Source organism: Equus asinus, chromosome 27, assembly GCF_041296235.1.
Source record: "Equus asinus isolate D_3611 breed Donkey chromosome 27, EquAss-T2T_v2, whole genome shotgun sequence".
Classification (NCBI taxonomy): Eukaryota; Metazoa; Chordata; class Mammalia; order Perissodactyla; family Equidae; genus Equus; species Equus asinus.
This window is the reverse complement of record NC_091816.1, coordinates 38,636,349-38,656,458: the sequence shown is the minus strand read 5'-3', so window position 1 is coordinate 38,656,458 and position 20,110 is coordinate 38,636,349. Positions and strand designations below refer to the sequence as shown.

Sequence of the window (20,110 nt, the reverse complement as noted above, 5' to 3'; positions counted from 1 at the left end):
GGCTGCACACAACGTCAGTGAAGATATGAATTCTCCCAAAGTAAGTGTAAGTATGATAAGGCAACAAATTTTCAAGATTCTACTGTGTGCAAATTGACGATCTGATTTTAAAATGCATGTGGAAAAGCAAAGGGTCAAGAAGAGCAGAGAAAACTGAGGAAGGAAAAGCCGAAAGGATGTGCCTACGGGGCATGAACACAGCATCAGCCACAGTAAGTAGGAGAGTGAGGTGCTGGGAGAGGGGCCAACGGCCAGACAGGAGAGCTCGGAAACAGCCCACTTCCACGGGGCGGCCCCCACACAGCAGAGGACACACTCTTCCACAAATGGGGCTGAGAACACTGGGGAAACGAAACCAGATCATTACCTCACCCCATAGGCAATGGTCCGAAAGGGAAAAAGGGCCTAAACAGGAAAGGCATGTCCTTTAGAAAAAAATGTAAAATACCTTTGTTATCAGGGTAGTGAAAGATTTCTTAAACCAGACAAACAGCACAAACCATAAACTAAAAGATCAAGAAGTCACATTATATTATGATTAACTCACAAACAATAGAAGACATCATTGTTTTTAAAAATGAAAAGACAACCCGTAGAGAGAAGATATTTGTGACATATATAGTTGGCCAAGAATTGGGATGTGGAACAAAAAAGAACTCCTAAAATCTATACACAACCCAAGGGAAAAACGGGCAAAAACATACGGTTAGTAAATATACAAAATGCTGTTCAGCCTCATTAAAACTCAGAAATCATACTAAAGTGAGAGGCAGGGTCCTCGCGTCTGACCAGAAGAGGAAAACACTATCTGTTTACAAGGACCCGGAGAAAAGAGACCTCGGACATGATTGCAGTGGGCACAGAGCACGACAGCTACTTCACAGACAAGCTGGCAACAAACAGCAAAACTGAAGGATGTGCGCTCAGAGAAACAGCACCCCGGGGACATGCCCTCGGACTCTGAACTCTGTTTATGGATTACGCCCTTGTCTTTAAGAACAAACGGACGTAGCAACACTCTTAGAACCAAAAAAGAAAAGGTTTCTGTATAGTGAACGAACATCAGTGAACTGGCTAAATAATTACCAAGCGTGGTCCTAACTGTACCAAGAATGTTTTCTCAATCTCACCTCCACGGACTGGCTGATAAAGGCACCCTTCCCATCCTGGCTGCCCTCTTCTGACCCTAAAAAGACATGGGCACATCTACAGCTCTGATTATCACCAAACTCCTCCGTGAGCATCACACCTTCAAGGGAATTCTCACGAGGACCTTTACAGAAGCTTCACACAAGTTTTGTCCATTTGATAGTGATTTGTTTTGCTTGTAGCCAAGATTTCTTTTTCCAGCTGCAAAGAAACTATGATGTTTTTCCTTTAAAATTTCTAAGGGGTATTGCCTCAAAAAAATATGTTGCCCTTTCAAGATAAAAAACACTCAAGAAACTAGCAATAGAAGGAAACTTCAACATGGCGAAGGGAGTGCATGAAATAGCCACAGCTAATACTGCACTCAGTGGAGGGGCCCGGATTCTTTCCCCTGAGGTCAGGAATGAGACCAGAATTCCCACTCCTGCCACTTTTCTTCAACATTGTATTGGCAGTTCTAGGCAGGGCAATGAGTCAAGGAAAAAAAAGAAATGCAAGGTATCCAGATTGAACAGGAAGAAGTAAAACATCTCTACTCACAGACGATGTGATCTTATATACAGAACACCCTGAAGAATCCACAAAAAAAACTGTTAGAGCTATGAGTCCAGCAAAGTTGCAGGATACAAGATCAATGTACAAAAATCTGTATTTCCATATTTGAGACCATTGCCTAATCCAAGGTCAAAGATTTACTTGCACTTCTATACACTAGCAATGAACATTCCAAAAAAAAGATTCCATTTACAATAGTATCAAAAGAATAAAATACTTTGGAATAAACGTTTTTAAGTGTAAAATTTATAGTGAAAACTATAAAACACTATTGAAAGAAATTAAAGATGACAAACGGAAAGATAGCCTAAATTCATGAAATGGACAACTTAATATTGTTAAGATGACAATAATCCCAGTGTTCTGCAAATCCAACGAAATTTGTATCAAAATTACAACTGCTTCTTTTGCAGAAATGGACAAGCAGACCCAAAAATTCATTTGCAATTGCAAAGAACCCCAAATAGCTAAAACAATCTTGAAAAAGAACAAAGTTGCAAGACTTTACTTCCTGATTTCAAAACTTACTATAAAGCTACAGTAATTAAAACAATGTGGTGTTGCCAAAAGGACAGATATATAGATCAAGGGATCAGAACTGAGAGTCCAGAAATAAACACATATATCTACGGCCAATTGATTTTTGACAAGGGTGCCAAGTCCATTCAAAAGGAAAAGGACAGTTGCTTCAACAAACGGTTCTGGGACAATTGGACATCCACAGGCAAAGGAACAAATTTGGACCCCTACCTCACACCATATACAAACATTAAATCAAAATGCACCAATGACCTAAACGTAAGAGCTTAAACTATAAAACTCATTGAAGAAAAACTAGGTGTAAAATTTGTCACCTTGGATTTGGCAATGGTGTCCTAAATATCACCCAAAAACATAAGCAACAACAGAAAAAAAATATATAATAGACTTAATCCAAAATTAAAATCTTTAGTGCCTCAAAGGACATCATCAAGGAAGTGAAAACACAATCCATGGTATGGATCTGATAAGGGTCTCATATCCAGATTCTAACCCACTCTTACGACTCAACAATAAAAAGACAAACAATCCAAATTAAAAATGGGCAAGCACAGCAGTTAAGTTCGGCACACTCTGCTTCGGTGGCCCGGGTTTGTGGGTTTGGATCCCAGGTGTGGACCGGTGTACACCTCTCATCAGCCATGTTGTGGTGGCAACCCACATATAAAGTGGAGGAAGACTAACACAGATGTTAGGTCGGGGCCAGTTTTCCTCAGCAAATAAATAAAGAAAGAAAGAAAGAAAGAAAGAAAATGGGCAAAGAACTTAGACATTTCTCTAAAGAAGACACACAAATGGCCAACACATGCATGCTAAGATGAACCTCATTAGTCATCAGGGAAATGCAAATCAGAATTACAATGAGATACCACTTCATACCCACTAGGATGGCTATAATCAAGAAAACAGAAAATAACAGGTGTTGGCGAGGATGCGGAGACACTGGAACCTGCGTGCACTGCTGCGGGAGGGAAAGACGTGCAGGAGCTGTGGAAAATAGTTCGGCAGTTCTCCAAAACATTAAACACAGAACCACCATCTGATCCAGCAACCCGCTCCTAGGCATACAGCAGGAGAGCTGCCAGCACACGTCCACAAACACACGCCTGTGCACGGGTGCTCACAGCAGCACTGCCGTAACAGGCAGGAGTGGAAACGGAACAAGTGTCCATCAACTGATGAACGTGTAAACAAAATGTGGTCCCTCCACACAGTGGAACATTCTTCAGCAATAAAAAGGAAGGAAGTCCTGACACGTTACAACACAGTGAACCTCAAAACCATGATGCCAAGTGAGAGAGCAGTGTGTGACTCCTTTATACTAAACGTGCAGAACACACAAGCCCACGGAGACAGAAAGGAGGGAGGGACAAATGGAGAGGGACTGCTAGGGGATACGGGGCTCCTTTTCGGGGTGGTAAGAATGTTCTGGAATTAGCGGTTATGACTGCACGACATTGTGAATGTACTAAAAATCATTAAATTGTACACTTTGAAATGGTTAAAATGGTGAACTTTTGGTTAAGCACATTTTATTTAAATATGCTGTTGTGTGTGGTGTGGAGTTTTCAGATACAGGCACACGTCAGGCTCATTTGCATCTGGGAAATAATGAAACTGTCAGAAATATCTACTCCTCTGTTTGTTTCCTAATGCCACGTGAAACGGCACGTGGTCTGCTCACTGTATGTTTCACCACTGCCCTCTCAGAGGTGGAGGGCTCCTGACAGGGGAGGAGGGTGCAGAGAGCAGGTGCAGGACACAAAGAACCAGGAATCTGGATGCCCTTCCAGGCTCTGGTGTGACCGCCCTTGTGACACTCCACTGTTATTCAAGATTCCCTTTCAATCTGAGCCAGGGCCAAGTGGTTTCAGCCACTCGTAACCAGAGTCTAAACTGTCCGTGCAAACTGAGATCTGTGTACCCCTACAGCTCAGACATCAGGCATCACAGAACAGTCTGGAGCCTTGAAAACCACACATGGGATCAAACCACTGGGGGCGGGGGGGTGACTCGCACCCCGGCTCTCATGAGGAGTCCTCTCTAAATCCTGACTGCAGTCCTCACGCTGTCTTTTCCGGATGAGCCCTCAGTGGGGCCGGTCCCCTGTCACCATGCCGGCTCTGACACTCCACCTGGACAATGACACCCATGCTGTTCCACTATCCAACCAATAACAGAACCACAGTGTTCTGCCCAACAGAACCGGGCTTCAGCAGGCTCTGCAGGTCCCTCTGCTACCTGATTACGGCTCAGGGTCTCTGACTACGTCCAGACTCCCGGCAGACAGGATGAAAACTGTCTCAATGCCCAACAAGATCCTTCCTTCACCTGGATCAGGCATCTACTCAGTCAACAGCTTTTGCACTTTTCAAATCAGAGGATTTACGTAATAATCACACTCGGAAACCACCTTTATATCCGTATTCTGATCTTTAATTCACCTTCATACAAATTAACAGCACCTTACACATGCCTGTTGAAAGGAAGCAACTTGTACCGAAGCTTCCGTGGAAAGACGTCACCCAAAGGGCCAGGACTAACTTTAAGGAAACCCACGTGATCTGTAAGAATTGAAATGGACTCGGCATTTAAAATTAAAAATATCCCCACGCTGACTTGAAGTAGTCATGTTGACATTCTAAGCTTTTCATTTGCCATTACTACACACGGATACAACTTGTCTTAGTAAAACATGAACCCTAATTTAAAAGACTGTCTTGCAACCACATTCAGGAAGAGAAGCAAGGTCTTAGAGTGTGTTTTTTTAAACAGTGATTTTAGAAGTGAAAAGCCAACCACTTTCAGCAAGAAAACACACATGTGACAAAGGAACTGTCTGTCATCCCGCAAAAGAACCGACAATTAGTTTTTTATCTTCTGGGAGGAAACTGGCCTGGAATGTGTAGATGCTAATTTTTAATTGAGAAACAATCACCCATGCACAAAGTGTCCACTGTTCCCCCTTACTTCACCTTCCACCAGCTGTATTATTGGTGAAAAGTCACTGTTAAAACAGTCAAATTAGATGAGGGAAGAAAGTGCAAATAGACCCTAAAAACAAAAATTTCTAAAAAGATGAAGAATGTTCAGTAAAACTCAGAGAGAAACAGGAAGTTGCGGGCTGGCCTCCCTCTCGAGTGGGACAGCCTGCGTTCTCCATGGCTCCGCCAGGCTGATCAACACACACATGGCCAAGGGCGGACAGGTGCTGTCCTGGTCAGTGTGGGCAGCCGTAGCAAAATACCACAGACGAGGAGCTAAAACAACACATTCATTCCGGGTGCTGGCGGCTGGACATCCGGGATCCAGGTGCCGGCAGGGCTGGCTCTGCCGGGGCCTCTCTCCCAGGCGTGCAGACGCCGCCTGCTCCCTGTGTCCTCACTCATCGTCCCGCTTTGTGTGTCTGTGCCCTGAGCACTGCTTCTTATAAGGAACCAGTCCTATTGGATCAGGGCCTACATAGTGACCTCATTTACCGTTAATTACTTCTTAAAGGGCTCCGTCTCCAAATATGGTCCCATTCTGAGGTCCTGGGGGTTAGGACTTCAACGTCTGAATTTTAGGGGACACGACTCCGTGCATAACATGCATTTTCTTTGAAAAGTAAAAATACATGTAACAGCAGCCATTTACGCCTTAGTCCATGTGATCTTAACTCTAACCCACAATCTGCACATGGTGGTCTCGGTGGGACGCGGCGCTGGGAGCTCGCACCATCCTCACCACGTGATGGCCCACGGGAAGGATGCAGGGGGGAACACAGCACACATGGTTTGCCCCAGAGGAAAGTACATGGTGTAACCTGTGTCTACGAGGTGAAGGAAACAGTTTCCTTCTTGCTTGTGTGGCATCTGCTCACCAGAGCAGTGCCCACGGGCATCCACTATGTTATGGGCACACAGGTTTTGTGTGGAAATTTCCTTGCCTAAAATCCCATCATGATGTGTAACATTCCTCCTGTGGTAAAATGTGATCCAAGTCAATGGAGATGTGGCCTGCAGGCAGCGAGCAGACCTGCAGGCCTACGGGACCTCCCTGTTGAGACCAGTCAGGGGAGCGTTACAAGACAGGAGAATGCAGGGACTAAGTCGAGTCTCTTCTCTCAAGGTGATTCAGCTGGGCCAGAGGAGAGAACCAGTGCTCAGGAGCAGAATCACATCGGACAAAAGCCCAGCGAGAGATGACTGCCAGAGAGAAATGGAAAGGGCCCCAAGAAAGGATGCACAGAACCCTGTGCATTTCTGTGTCCACCTGCAACCAAGAGGCTCCCCTCCAACGCCCCAACCTTGCTGGCCCTCCCGTGGCCCTGTCTGTGTCTGCCACACGGTGGCCCCCGCCAGGCTGACACCGCTGTGCTGCCGGGACCCGGAGTCCACGAAGCTGCCACTGCAGACCTCCCACCACTCGAGGATCCTGGATAGACGCCTGCCAAAGACAAGGAACAAGGGAGACCAATACAGAGGAGGAACCAGGAGCCCGACTGGGTGGATGCATGAACTGGGTCAGTGATGGGACGGAGCAACAGCGGCAGAGGGAGAGGCGTGTCCTGTCCAAGGAAAGACGGAGCTGGCTGACGGTCTCCCGTCTCTATGCCCAGAACACCACGTGCAAACGGCCCAGACAAACAGCAGAACTGTACCCACTGTACACTCCAGAGCGTGTGCAGACGACCCTGGCCCACCCCTAGAAGGCCCTGAACAACTCGACCACCTGTGCGTGCTAGAGGGCAACAGAGGTGGCCGTGACCACATGTCCATGGCCCATCGTCACCTGCAGACACCTCACCTGTCAAAGGAGGGGCGCTCCAGCCTGTCACCGTCTCAGGCGCCACTTTCTTAGGGGGTATTTCCGAGGCCAGAGTCATTGGTGCCCCCTTTTCTTGGCCATGTGGAACTTTAGGAAAAAGTCTCCTCAGCACTTTTTCAACAAACACTGCAAAGGCAACCAATTGACAAGAGAAAAGAAGGAATTACTGAAGGCAGGGTTATTAAAACTGCACATGAGTTCACATAAGGCAAACACACGTCCTGACATTTTGACCTGAGAGCAAAGTGACTGTCCCCAGAGGACCCCCCCAGCACTGTCCATCAGAGGACCCCCCCCAGCACTGTCCTCAGAGGACCCCCCCCAGCACTGTCCTCAGAGGACCCCCCAGCACTGTCCATCAGAGGACCCCCACAGCACTGTCCTCAGAGGACCCCCCCAGCACTGTCACCAGAGGACCCCCCAGCACTGTCCATCAGAGGACCCCCCCCAGCACTGTCCTCAGAGGACCCCCCAGCACTGTCCATCAGAGGACCCCCACAGCACTGTCCATCAGAGGACCCCCCCAGCACTGTCCTCAGAGGACCCCCCCGGCACTGTCCTCAGAGGACTCCCCCCCCCGCCAAGCACCCGCATTGGGAGGCCCACAGGTGCTCAGGGGAGGAGAGCCGCAGGAAGAGGGCAGGCTGCCATGGTGAACACGGACTTGGGGTTGGTGCTGGGTGGGCTGGCCTCCCGTCCTCCCTCAACGTTCTCATCTCTGGTTGAATTTCCATGTGAAGAGCAGACTGTGAGCCCATTTCAGAATTTGGGGCTTCAGGTCCTGGGTACCCAGTGCGCCCCTAGACAGGCTCGGTCCCCGGGCAGGTCACACGGAGAGCCTTGAGGCTGGGCTCACCTTGAGGCAGGCAGACCGAGCAGGGTTCCAGCACACCTAACCACCGTGGCCGGGAGGCAGCTGGGCGTTCTAGGACGTCCTAACAAGCACACAGAGACTTCACTCTGCTCATTTCAGTTTACATCCTGCTCCAAGTGGAGGAAAACAGCTGCCATAACGGACAAATATTTCCATGCTGATTTAATGGGAACCATGAACAGCTACGAGTCTCAACACGCGCCCGGAAGAGGTGAGGGAGATGTTAGTAACACGCATTTGTCTGAACCTCGTCAAACTCAGAGACGAGTCGACAAAGCGTGGAGAGCTGCTGTGCAGCAGGCAGAGGTCCTGCGCGGCCACCAGAACGCTGCGGAGGGCCCGGGCTTCTTGGTCACGCGGTGGAGAGGTGAGTGCGTCCCTGAAGACTCGCGTCCTCGGTCGCATAACATGAGAACAATTTTCTATTTTAAATTTAAAATTGAGCGCAGTAGTCCAAAAAACTAAACAGAGAGGAAACCTTCGATATCCTAAGTTGGACGGGGGTAAGCACTTCGTAAACCCAGGTGGCGGCAAGACTCCCACCTCACACTCGCATGTCAAAGCCTCCTGAGGAAGCATGCCTCTCCCAGCGGGACCACATGCCCCTCCAAGAACCGCTGGTGCCCGCCGCACCCCGCAGCACACTCCCACAGGCTGGCTGGGTCCAAGGAGCTCCTTCCTATCCAAGGACCTGTCACAAAGGCTACTCTGGGCACACGGCCTGGACACTCCGGCCCTCCTTGAGGGGCTCAGGACAACCTGGAGATCGTGTCCTGGAGAACGCTGGTTTACGTCGCCATACCCATGATCCAGGAGTTACTCACAACGTGTGGAGTCAAAAGCGCAAGAAGAGAAGGCCTCAAAGAGACGTCGTAATGGGATCTCAATGTCAACCGGGAGCTTTGTCTTCAATTAGAATTTCAACTAATAAACCTTAACACAAGCCGAGTATCCAGCAACTTCAGAATAAAATGATCTGGTAAATATACATCTAATAGTTTCAGCTGCCAACGTTTAAAGCATAGTCTTTCTAAAAGTACTATGATTTTAATCTTTTTAAATCAGTTTTAAAAGAGCAATGTGTAACAAGCAAAATTAAAATATCAATAACTACTTTCTACCAACTAATATTTCTAGCAGACTCCCTGGCGAATGTCACTTGATCCCAACGACACAGGGAGTAAGAACGCAACACGGAGCCACCTGCACGCAGCGTACTCTGCGACTGTGACTAAGCCCTCGGAGCGCCCTCAAGAACCGCCCCCCAGCGGTCCCCACACCTCTGGACTCCTAAGGACGAAGTGGCCGCCAAGCACTGGTGCAGTCACACGAAATCTCCCCTCCCTGAAGGAGCTCACAGTTTATTTGAACAGAAACAACCAGCTATTTTAGACCAAAAAAAAAATGTTGTACAGCCACTTAAACTCTCGCTGCCATGTCGAGCCTGCAGAGTTATGAATGAGATGAGTACCCTAGGACTGCTGGCTGGTTTCCTACACGGTGGACTCAATTCTGTAAACAGAGCGGGTCTTCTAACCGGCCACGTCTACTTAGTGACTCATGCTGAAAGCAGAATGCAAAGCAGTTATTTTTCAGGGTACTGAAAAACAGCGAAGCATCGTTTTTAAAAAGCACTCGTCATTTTTGGTTTGCTGAAATGCTCCTTTCAACCTATTGTGCATGTGTGTGTGTGTGAATGTGTACCTACTACAAATGTAGGCCTATAAATCAATTTGGATGTTAAAAATCTCTTTTCTGCTTATTTTCCAATGGCTCAAAAACAAAACAAAACAAATGGAGGGCACTCTGCCCTGGAAGGCAGCTCGGTGTCACACCCAGCTCTCACAAGCCCCCCAAACCACGTGAGCCAGGGAGAGTGCTCTGCTGCACCACAGCTGCCGAGGCGTGGCATCTTCACACCTCGTCCACCGGCTGCTCCTCCAGCAGCAGGAGCAAGTTTTGACCTGAAACTCTGCTGTCCGTCAAAAAGCAATCACAAGAAAGCGAAGAATCAGGAAATGGATGTTTTACACCAATCGGAAAAACCACCGTGCAGGAAAACAGTACAACCACCATGTGGACAGGCATCAGGATCGACAGGATAGGCACCAAGGAGGAAACAGTGTCTGAAATTGATCTGTGAAACACCAGACAGGGAGGGTGAGCCTCCTTATCACAGAGGAACCAGGGATGTTGATGTAATTTTCAGAGAGGACTGCCTGAACTTGACATTTCAATTTAAAGACACAAGCCAAATAAACATAAAATCTTTCAAGAAGGTGTTCTTTGGAAATTAGAAACCTAGGAAAAACTGTAAATATATATACCTCCAAAGGAAACAGTTTGATTGCTGGCGGTAAACCTATTCAATTCTAAACTCTTCAATGCTGTTACTTGATTTAAAATCTAACAGTTGGGTATAAAAAAGGAAGAGCTTCTTCCATTTTTAACAAAGGTGTTAATGGCAGCATTTCAAGGAATTGTTTCTCTGTTTGCTATGGTGTCAGGGCAGAAGCCCAAGAACTGTGAAGCGTTTGACAAGCTCCTGCAGGGAAGAGGGTAAACCAACAGACAAGAAAGAGCAGCCCCTTCTAGGTCGCTTTCCAGCCGGAAAGTCTCCCGACTCAGGACGAGGGCTGCATTCCATTTGAAAAGGTACTTATGGGAAAAAGCATGGAAATAGCAACTTTTTCTTCTATAATATTCCAATCTGAAAAAAGCAAAGGAAAATGAAAAATACGTGGTAGAAAAAAAAAGCAACCCATGACCTTTGAGACCATGCAATGAGTTACCCCACTGACACCAGGAATACTTTTCTTTTCCTTACAAAAGTTCACTTTGATTGCAAAGTGGCATCTGCCCCCCACAGTGTCTGTGTACTCAATGTAAAATCGGGGTGAAACCATGCCTGTCCTTTTCCTATGTGGATACATACTGTGCATCTGGAGAGCCTTCCCATAACGGAGGAGGTCAGAAATGATGTTCATTCTGTGTGATTCTCCAGCCAAATATTTCATGACTTGTGTCATCACGCCTACACACCTGCATCTCTTGGAAAAGCACGACTGTCTGGGGACAAAAGACATGTAGACACAATTTGGGGACATGAGGGATGAAATTAGTTCAAAAACTGCTTCAAAGGCAGATGTTAACGGGAAGCAGTAAGTGAGGGGACCACAGCCTCATTGGAATTACATGAAAATTATGGAGACCACAAATACTACAGATAACTTGAAAATGTGGCTTCTTGATATTTCACTTGGAAAGACACACAGACAGTGGAACAAAGAGGTTTCTGACGTCCCTTTTCTGAGTTTCCAATTAGCAGACTTATGAATGGAAAAGTGCTATCATCCAGAATTTGACGCAGGAGTTAGCAGGCTTTTTGAAATTACACTTAAACAAAAAACTGCTACTGAAAATAAGACCAGAAATGGACATTCACAGAAACTTTCTCCATGGCCGACTTGGTGGCGTCCCTCCTCACCTCAGCCGTAGAGAAAATCTTCCACAAGGTCCGCTAAACACACACACACGCCGCCAACTCACAGTCTTAAAGAAAACTGAGAATCCCCCTATCTCAGTAAAACCGGCTCAGGCGATTCCCTCTTCCACCCTGACATCTGTGCATCTTGTGTCAACAGAATCTAAATTTAAATTTTCTTAGGGTTTTTGTACTTCTTGGAATTTGAAATTTTCAATTTTCTCTTCTCATGTTTAAATACCTGCTGAGTATCTGCTAGCCTATCCATAACTTTCTCAGAAACCATATTCAATTTTTTTTCATTTTACTCTTAGAATGAGTTATTTACCCTTTGCCTATAAATCTAGGAAGAAAGGAATAAATTGGTAATAGTGCCTCGTCACTTCATAAGAAAGAAAAGTGCAGTACAGTATGCTAATCCAGTGAGTGATAGTTTCTTAATGAGTTTCATAATGGAACTAGAAATGGAAAATAATTAGCTAAGATTTAAGCAAGAGTTGGCAAGCTTTCTGAAATATTAATGAAAAGGAAAACAGTACTCAAAATAAGACCAGAAATAGTACTCAAATGGGACATAATTAGAATCTTACACCACGACCACTCTGATGTGGTATCCCCAAGTAGTTGGTACACACTAAATATTCATTTTCTCCCCAAATTTTAACACTAAAACCACCCCTGTAATATTCTAAACTTTGTCCAAAATGTTTCCTTGTAGAGACGTTTGCAGCACTTCTGTACCCTAACCATTCAGAGCTCTCATCGTTTTCATCAGGGGCTGGTGAGCACACCTGAACCCAGGGGACAGAAGGACAGCAGGGACGCTGCTCCGGGCCCCCAGGACGGGGCCCCAGCAACCGCTGTGCTCTCCAAGGTGTTTTCTCACCCAAATATGCTGAGGACGGACGGGACAGGGCCACACAGGTGAGGGCCCACCCAGACGGCCATTCAGAGGCGTGCTTCGTCATAACTGGGAGGGAGAGGGTAAATTATCGTTTCTACTCCAATATTTTAATTCTTTCCGGTTTCCTTAACACTGGCTTCTTCATCAGCCGGATCTTGAACTCAACCACAGTACACAGACACGGGTCCTTGCACAAGTAGGGAGCCAGTCACTTGGGAGGATGTCAGGAGCAGAGGCTCTGGAATGCCGGTACTTCCACTTCTGCAGCACACCGCCAGGCCACCCACCCAGAGCCAGAGGAGGCCACAGCACACCCACCACCACCCCGCGGGCATCCCTAGGCCACCTCGCTCGAGGAACCAGCTCCTTCCATTGCGTCTTCAAGGCAGGGTCCTGTCTCGCACAGGTGCCGGCTATTTCTCTAGTCTCTAGGCCATGGGTGTCTGCCTCCCCTTGAACAAGGTGCACCCCTGCCCCCTCAACCCCCTACCGCCCGAGTCATCTGTGCTGCTGTTCTCAGGGCCAGGCGAGTGCCCCGGCCTCCTTCACACCCACGCTGGGCAGTCGGCTGACAGTGGGACCACACACTTCACACACATTACCTGATTTAATCCTCACAACAACCCTACTGTCTCCCCATTGCTGTGTATATTTTTAATTTTCTGTATATCATGATGCTCTGACATCTTAAAACCCTCTGGCTGGGAGAGACCACCCCTCGCAGCTGGCCGATCCTCAGAGAGAGCAGAGCAGGAGCAAGCCTTTAACATGCCCACCAGCCACCAGAGCTGGCCCCTCCACCTGCCCTGTGCCCAGCAGCGAGAGTCCTCTGCCTAAAGCCCAAACCCAAGGAAACGAATCCATCCAGCCAGTCTGAGTGCTCCCCTGCCCTGCCTGCCTTCCCGTGGGAACCCCGGGAAAGGCCATGGCCCAGTTCTTCCTCTTGCTCCTGTCTGCTGCCTCGTGTGGTTTAGTGTGCCGCCTGGCTCTGGGACCCACAAGCACAATAAACTTCGATTCCCAAGCCGGTCCTCTCTCCTCTTGTGGCTAAGCTGACTGACTGTCTCATAAAACACAAAGAACAGCCCGCATCTTGTAGCCAAGGCACCTGAGGGTCCCAGGGAACTCGTGTGAGGGCACAGGCCCACCTCCCACTGTGAGTGCAGCCTCCCGCTGCTGGGCACCTGGGGGTCCCAGGGAACTCGTGTGAGGGCACAGGCCCACCTCCTGCTGTGAGTGCAGCCTCCCACCGCTGGGCACCTGGGGGTCCCAGGGAACTCGTGTGAGGGCACAGGCCCACCTCCCGCTGTGAGTGCAGCCTCCCACCGCTGGGCACCTGGGGGTCCCAGGGAACTCGTGTGAGGGCACAGGCCCACCTGCTGCTGTGAGTGCAGCCTCCCACCGCTGGGCACCTCAGGGTCCCAGGGAACTCGTGTGAGGGCACAGGCCCACCTCCCACTGTAAACCCATCTCCCACAGCTGGGCACCCGGTATCCAGATGATGAAGCCCCTCCCTCCGCACCCCAGCCCGACTCTCATCCAATCCAGAAGCACACTCTGCACCTGCCCACAGAGCACACCTCCTGCCTCGCACAGCCCGGCAGGCACCACACCAGCTTCTGGGGAATCTCTCTCCCTATGCCTACCACCCATGCCTCCGGCTGCTGCCTTATTCCACATTGTCTCATGCCCCCAAAGACATGCCAACAACATGCTGGCCGGCCAGCCTGCCGCTGGGCCTGCCCCGTGCCACACCTCCCGTGTCCACTTTCAGATCTGTCTTCTATAGAAGCAAACACCTACCCTCCACTTGAAACCTGTACCAGCTGCCCAGCTCCTACCTAGAACGGAAGCTTCCCTGGCCTGGGGGCCAGCACAGCGACCTTCCCCACCATGCACACACTCCCTCTGTTCACAGAAACCCAGGCCCTTCATTCACTCCTTCACTCAGCAACGCTTGCTGAACCTGCTGTGTGCCAGGCACCGGGAGCATGGGACGCCTCCTCACAGGAAGAAGCAGACAGGGATCGGGCAGTGATGATCCAGAGGGCACGTGAGCCCATGGAGGAAACAGTGCGTGCAGGACCTGGAACAGCAGGGAGCCGGTCCTGCTGCCAGCTCTGCCCTAGGCAGCACTGACCACAGAGAGGTTCCTTCTATTCCAGAATAAAGGATCTGTTGTATCTCACAGAACACAGAGACAACACCCAAGTGAGACTCGTGTGGACAAACAGAGCGGGGGCTCTCCCGCAGGTCAGCAAGCCCTGCTTGCCTGTCTGCACGGGGCCCCGCAGGCACCGCCAGGACAAAGCTCTGCCAGACCGTCGCCTCCACCCCGCCACACCTGCAGGCAGCTCAGCACAGAGAACGGGTCTCCTCCCAGCCAAGCCGCACCCCCAGCACCTGCGGCTCTGGGACTCAGGGGGCTGCCACCAGTGTGCCTAGGTCCGGGCGTGTAACTGGGAAGACACATACACATGTGCACAAACACACAGAGACACACATATACACACATGCACACACAGATACACACACACACACATACACACATGCAGGCACACACTAAGACACATACATATATACACACACACAGAGACACATATACATGCATGCAGGCACACACATGACACATGCACAGACATATATACACAGACACATACAAACACACAGGGACACATATGCACATACACGGACAGACACACACATATATACAGGCAGACACACACAAACACAGAGAGACACGTACACACATACAGACATGGATATACACACATGCAGGCACAGACATACATGCACATACACACAGACACACATGCACACACACAAACACAGATGCACAGACACACACAGACTCACAGGCCCCACTCCCGCTGCTTCAAGAACACTCGCATCAGTGCCTGGACCACAGGGAATGCCCCAATAAGGGGGTATGTCATGCTGACCACAAAGCCCTCCTCAGGACGTGGGGATATCAGAGGTTTGGCCAGTGAGTGAGGCCCGCTGACAGCTGCCAGCTTATCTGAGGAGGGTCCCTGGAGGACAAAGACTTGGTGATGCCGATGGCCTGGGGGCCTCATCCACCAGGCTGCTGCACACTCCTGACTCCCGGGAGCGGCCCACTGGGAAGACCCAGCCTGGCCCTCTGGCAGGAAGTCCTCAGCAGGAACAAATTCCTACAAAAGCCCTGGACCACCTGTGTTAGAGCACGCGTTCCCACACTGGCACGCTCTGCCCCACGGCCCACAGGCGGGGCGTGAGGCGCAGACAGTCGAGGCCGCCCCTGAGGCCTGCACAAGTGCCATGAGACTGTGAGAAAGCAGCATCACAGGCATCCAGGCCTTCGATCCTCTAAGCCCATGAGGCAGGGTTTACTATTTCCATCTTGATGAGAAATCTCAGGATTAAAGAGGTAGGTGACTGCCTAAAGTGTAGGGGCTGTGGGTGGAGGGCACGCTGCTGGGGCCAAGGCCACTGCTCTGTTCTCCTGGCATCTGTGCACTTACTCCTCCACCACAGACTCTCTCAGATACAGGAGCAGGGGGCGTGGGCGGTGGGGTCCGTGGCACCATGGGGAGCGGCAGGTGTGCACAGGAACCGAGCATCCCCTCCTGGCCGGGACCTGGCCCACGGTGACCTCCTGCTCACGCAGGCTCTCCTCGCCTGGCACTCAGGCATTGCCACCGTCTGCAAGTCCCACCCAAGCGTGCGGGTCCGAGAGGCGCTCGAATCGCATGCGCAGCCTCGGGGAGCAGGGTGGCACAAAGGACGAGCTACCCCGAGCCTCTGAGAGGCGTCCTGTGAGCCGTCCACACCTGCTGGCTGTGCGCCAGGGGACCCTTCACACGACTCCCTGAGTCAGACGGGCTGTCCACTGTGGGGGCTGCCTGGTAACTCAGAGGTTCAGAGCCAGGCCCCAGTGACCCTCCAGGGCTGTTCGTCCTTGGCTGGCATAAAATAGAGCGTGCTGAAAACCCTGTTTCCTACTCTAACAGCGCGGCTTCGAAGGCAAAAGCCTCCCTGCTGACCCTGAGGAGCTCTGTGAAAATCGCACTGGGAGCCGCATTCCTCAGCAGAGTAATCAACTCCCAGGGAAACCTCAGGCCAGCGCTTCCAATGGCCTGCCAGCCACCCCACGTCGAGCTCTCTGGCTCTGGGCCTGAGCTGGGCACCTTCTTTGAACGCGGAGGCTGCGGCTCTGGGATGCTCCTTCAGCAGCAGCCACCAGCCCAGACAGGACGGCTAAGGACAGCCCCAGGCCCAGGTGCCACAGGGAAGGGAGTTTGAGTGGGGCCCCTGCAGCTGCAGACCCAGATAGAGGTGCTTAGCAGACGCGGCACGAGGAACGTGCAGGGAGCAGAGCCCCAAGGACAGGCTACAGCTGATGGGCTACAAGCGTTCCAGCTCCCCGCCCGCCCATAAAGGCAGACGGCCCAGGGCCTCCTGCCCGCCTGGGGGACGCTGTTCTTGGAGAGCAGAGACTCTGCAAGTCTGCCCCAGCCGTCTTCCCATCTGCCACACGCGCCCTAAGGTGACACTCGTCACGAGCCACACAAGATGAGACATGGGACACAAGCGGTGCCCGGGTTTCACGCTTCAGCAATGGTGAGAGCTTGGGGTTTTCCCCAGTGTAGAGCCCTACGTGCTCCTGGAGCTCACGAGTCACCAGCACAAGCGCTCTCCAGGGGCCCTCGTTAGGAGGGGGCGTGCAAAGCCAGCATCCTCTTCCCACCTCCACTGGTTCCTTGAAAGACTTACTACCCATCCTTCCAAGCACGTCTGAAACAACTAGGCTTCTCTGACAGTTTGTTACATGTCAATGGGAGAAGGAGGCCTGTCTCAGGGAGCGTGACTCCTGGCTGATGACAATGAGAAGGTTCATTCGTCTCAATCCAGTGAGCTGAGGAGGTGCTGCAAGTCGACCAGGTGCGGAGGGAAGAGCACTTACCATCAGGAGTGGAAGGGTCCCAAACCAGAGGAATTAGAGGAGCATGCAGAGAGAGGTGGGTCTGCCGTAAAACAAGCAGAAACCAAGGCGAAGCAGAAGTTCCCAGTCGAAACGGAGGAGAGCAGAGGACAGCCGTCCGTCCGCACAAAGACCTGGAGAGCCGCCTCCTCAGGCCCGTCCCCAAGAGCCCCAATGTCGACCTGCAGAGCCCGGGGATCCTCCTTCCAAGGGGGCACTCACGAAAACACCATCACGCCCACCCAAGAGCCTAAAGTCCATGCTCAGAAATCAAGTCACTGTAATCAACCAGACGCTCCGTGTCTAAAGCTGAATAGATGGAAGCCCTAACTCCCGGGGTTGGAGCAGCAGGGGGTTGGAGCAGCAGGGAAGCACCAGTTCGACATTTTCTGAAAAGGAGCCCCCAAGTTGAGAACTATACTGACTTTTCTTGTCTTCTGCCCTGCTGAGAAATTAGTTTCCTTTTCTTATTTTAAGGAAATGCTTATTAACCATAGTGGCTGCTGGGCTTTTCATTTCAAAGGGCAAAAACAGGATCATGTGTTTGAAACGTAAAACAGGAAAGAAATAATCACAGCCCAAACTAATCCAAATAACATGAGAAACAATCTAAAGCCTTCACTTTTACCTAAAACCATAAAACTCCTAGAAGAAAACACAGGCGATGAGCTCCTTGATGTCAATCTCGACAACGATTGCTTTGGATGTGACACCAAGAGCAAAGGCAACCAAAGCAAAAATAGACAAGTGGGACAAAACGCTTCTGCACAGGAAAGGAAACCATTAACAAAATGAAAAGGTGACCTACTGAGCAGGAGAAAATATCTACAAACCATACATATGTGATAAGGAGTTAATATCTAAAACATATAAAGAACACATAACAACTCGATAACAAGAAAAAACAATCTAGTTAAAAAAAACAGGCAGATCTGAATAGACGTTTTTCCAAAGAAGACACACAGATGGCCAAGAGGCACATGAAAAGATGCTCAACATCAGGGAAACGCAAATCTAAACCACAACGACATATCACCTCATACCTGTTAGAATGGCTATCACCAAAAAAACCAGAAATAGGGGGCCTAAGCCTAGTGGTTAAGGTCACACACTCTACTTCGCTGGCCCAGGGTTTCGCCGGTTTGGATCCTGGGCACAGACATGGCACCACTCATCAAGCCATGCTGAGGCAGCGTCCACATGCCACAACCAGAGGCACTCACAACTAGAATACACAACTGTGTACTGGGGGGCTTTGGGGAGAACAAAAAAAAGACTGGCAACAGACGTTAGCTCAGGGCCAATCTTCTGAAAAAAAAATTGTTCACTAGGGATTGTGTTGCCCTGGAGGTTTAAATAAATAGAAAAAAAATGTATGTCACTATGCTGTACACCTTAAACTTACACAATGATGTATATCAGTTCTATCTCAATAAAACTGGGAAAAAATAAAACCTTCCCTTTCTTCATTTTAGTGTTGACGATTATGGGGTAATGAGAAGATACAGTCTGTTGGGCTTTATAAGGAGTTGGGAGTTCCCCGTATCTTCGGACCTTGAATCCTAAGGCGCTGCCAGACTACAGTGGAACACATGGCACCCTGGTTAAAAATACGGCCCTCGCTTCAGAAAGGCTAGCGTGCCCGCCGCAGGTAAACAGTAACACCTCCTCCGCCCGACCGACGAAGAGACCGGGCTCAGAGGAGCTCTGTTCTGCCAAGAGCCTGCCGGTGCGGGTGCGGGCGTAGGGGCGGGTGCAGGACACCCCGCTGGGCCACCCTGCAGGACTCGCGCCACTGGTCCCGCCCTGCAGGCTGCGGCGGAGACCGGGGTCTGGGTCGAGCACAAGGCTGCCCGGGCTGAGAGAGGGGTCTGGGCAGGCGTCCCCTGCACACGCCCCCCCGGACCCCTGGTGCCCCCGCCCGCCTGCCGTGTCCTCCTGTCCTCCACGGCCCCTCGCCCACCTACGTGTACCCCCAGACCCCCACCACCCCCCGATCCCATGACCCCCGGTCCCTCCGCTTCCCACGGCCCCTCGGTCCCCCCAACGTCCCCGTCCCCCACCGTCCCCCAGTCCCCCCCGGACCCCCGCCCTCCTACCGTCTCCCCACAGACCGCCGGACCCCCGTCCACCTACCGTGTCCCTACAGACCCCCGGACCCCCGCCCTCCTACCGTGTGCCCACAGACCCCCGGACCACCGTCCTCCTACTGTCTCCCCACAGACCCCCGGACCCCCGCCCTCCTACCGTCTCCCCACAGACCCCCAGACCCCCGTCCGCCTACCGTGTGCCCACAGACCCCCGGACCCCCGCCCTCCTACAGTGTGCCCACAGACCCTCGGACCACCGTCCGCCTACCCTGCCTCCTGGACGCCGCCATGCTGCCCCACGACCCCCACGACCCCGCCGGGCTCGAGCCGCGCGAAGGCACTTCCGGATTCCGCCCCTGTAGACCCGCCCACCACAGCAGGTGTGTCCAATCCGGATCCAAGATCTCTGCCGCTGGATGCCAATCAGCTGTACTCAGGCCGAGGATTGGCTCTTACTTGGCTATGGGCGTGGCGGGCGGGTGCTGGGGTTCAGAGCATGCTCAGAGGGACGTGGCCGAATCCAGGGGAGCCCGGCCCCCAAGGCTGCGGAGGGCGTCATGGAGAAGGGTCACGAGGGAGGGGGTCAGCGGGACGGGGGTCAGCTTGGGGGGGTCAGCGTGAGGGGGCCAGCGGGGGCGGGTTGTGTCCCTGGGTGACCGCCCACGGTCCCACCCTGGGTCCCAGCGCGCGCATCCCACGTGGAGGGCACGGGTTTGGCCAGGGAGGGGAGCAGTGGTAGGGG

At 51.1% G+C, this 20,110-nt stretch overlaps 1 protein-coding gene across 10 annotated transcripts in view; it reads right to left on the bottom strand.

The window, feature by feature from the left end:
• ERICH1 (glutamate rich 1) overlaps positions 1-19,740 on the bottom strand; it is a 99,822-nt gene extending 80,082 nt beyond the window's left edge. For 5 of the 10 annotated variants that reach the window (XM_044760691.2, XM_070499660.1, XM_044760690.2 and 2 more), the window contains exons 1-3: positions 19,637-19,737; positions 10,863-10,996; positions 7,033-7,179 (exon numbers count right to left, since the gene is read on the bottom strand). In XM_044760691.2, coding sequence (XP_044616626.2) covers positions 7,033-7,179; positions 10,863-10,956 — 241 coding nt within the window. In that variant the 5' untranslated portion in view covers positions 10,957-10,996; positions 19,637-19,737. Of the gene's footprint in view, positions 1-7,032; positions 7,180-7,909; positions 8,013-10,862; positions 10,997-19,636 lie in introns of those variants that run through there. The other 5 variants (XR_011498761.1, XM_070499663.1, XM_070499662.1 and 2 more) reach the window with 2 other exon arrangements.
• Between the last annotated feature and the right edge of the window lie 370 nt (positions 19,741-20,110).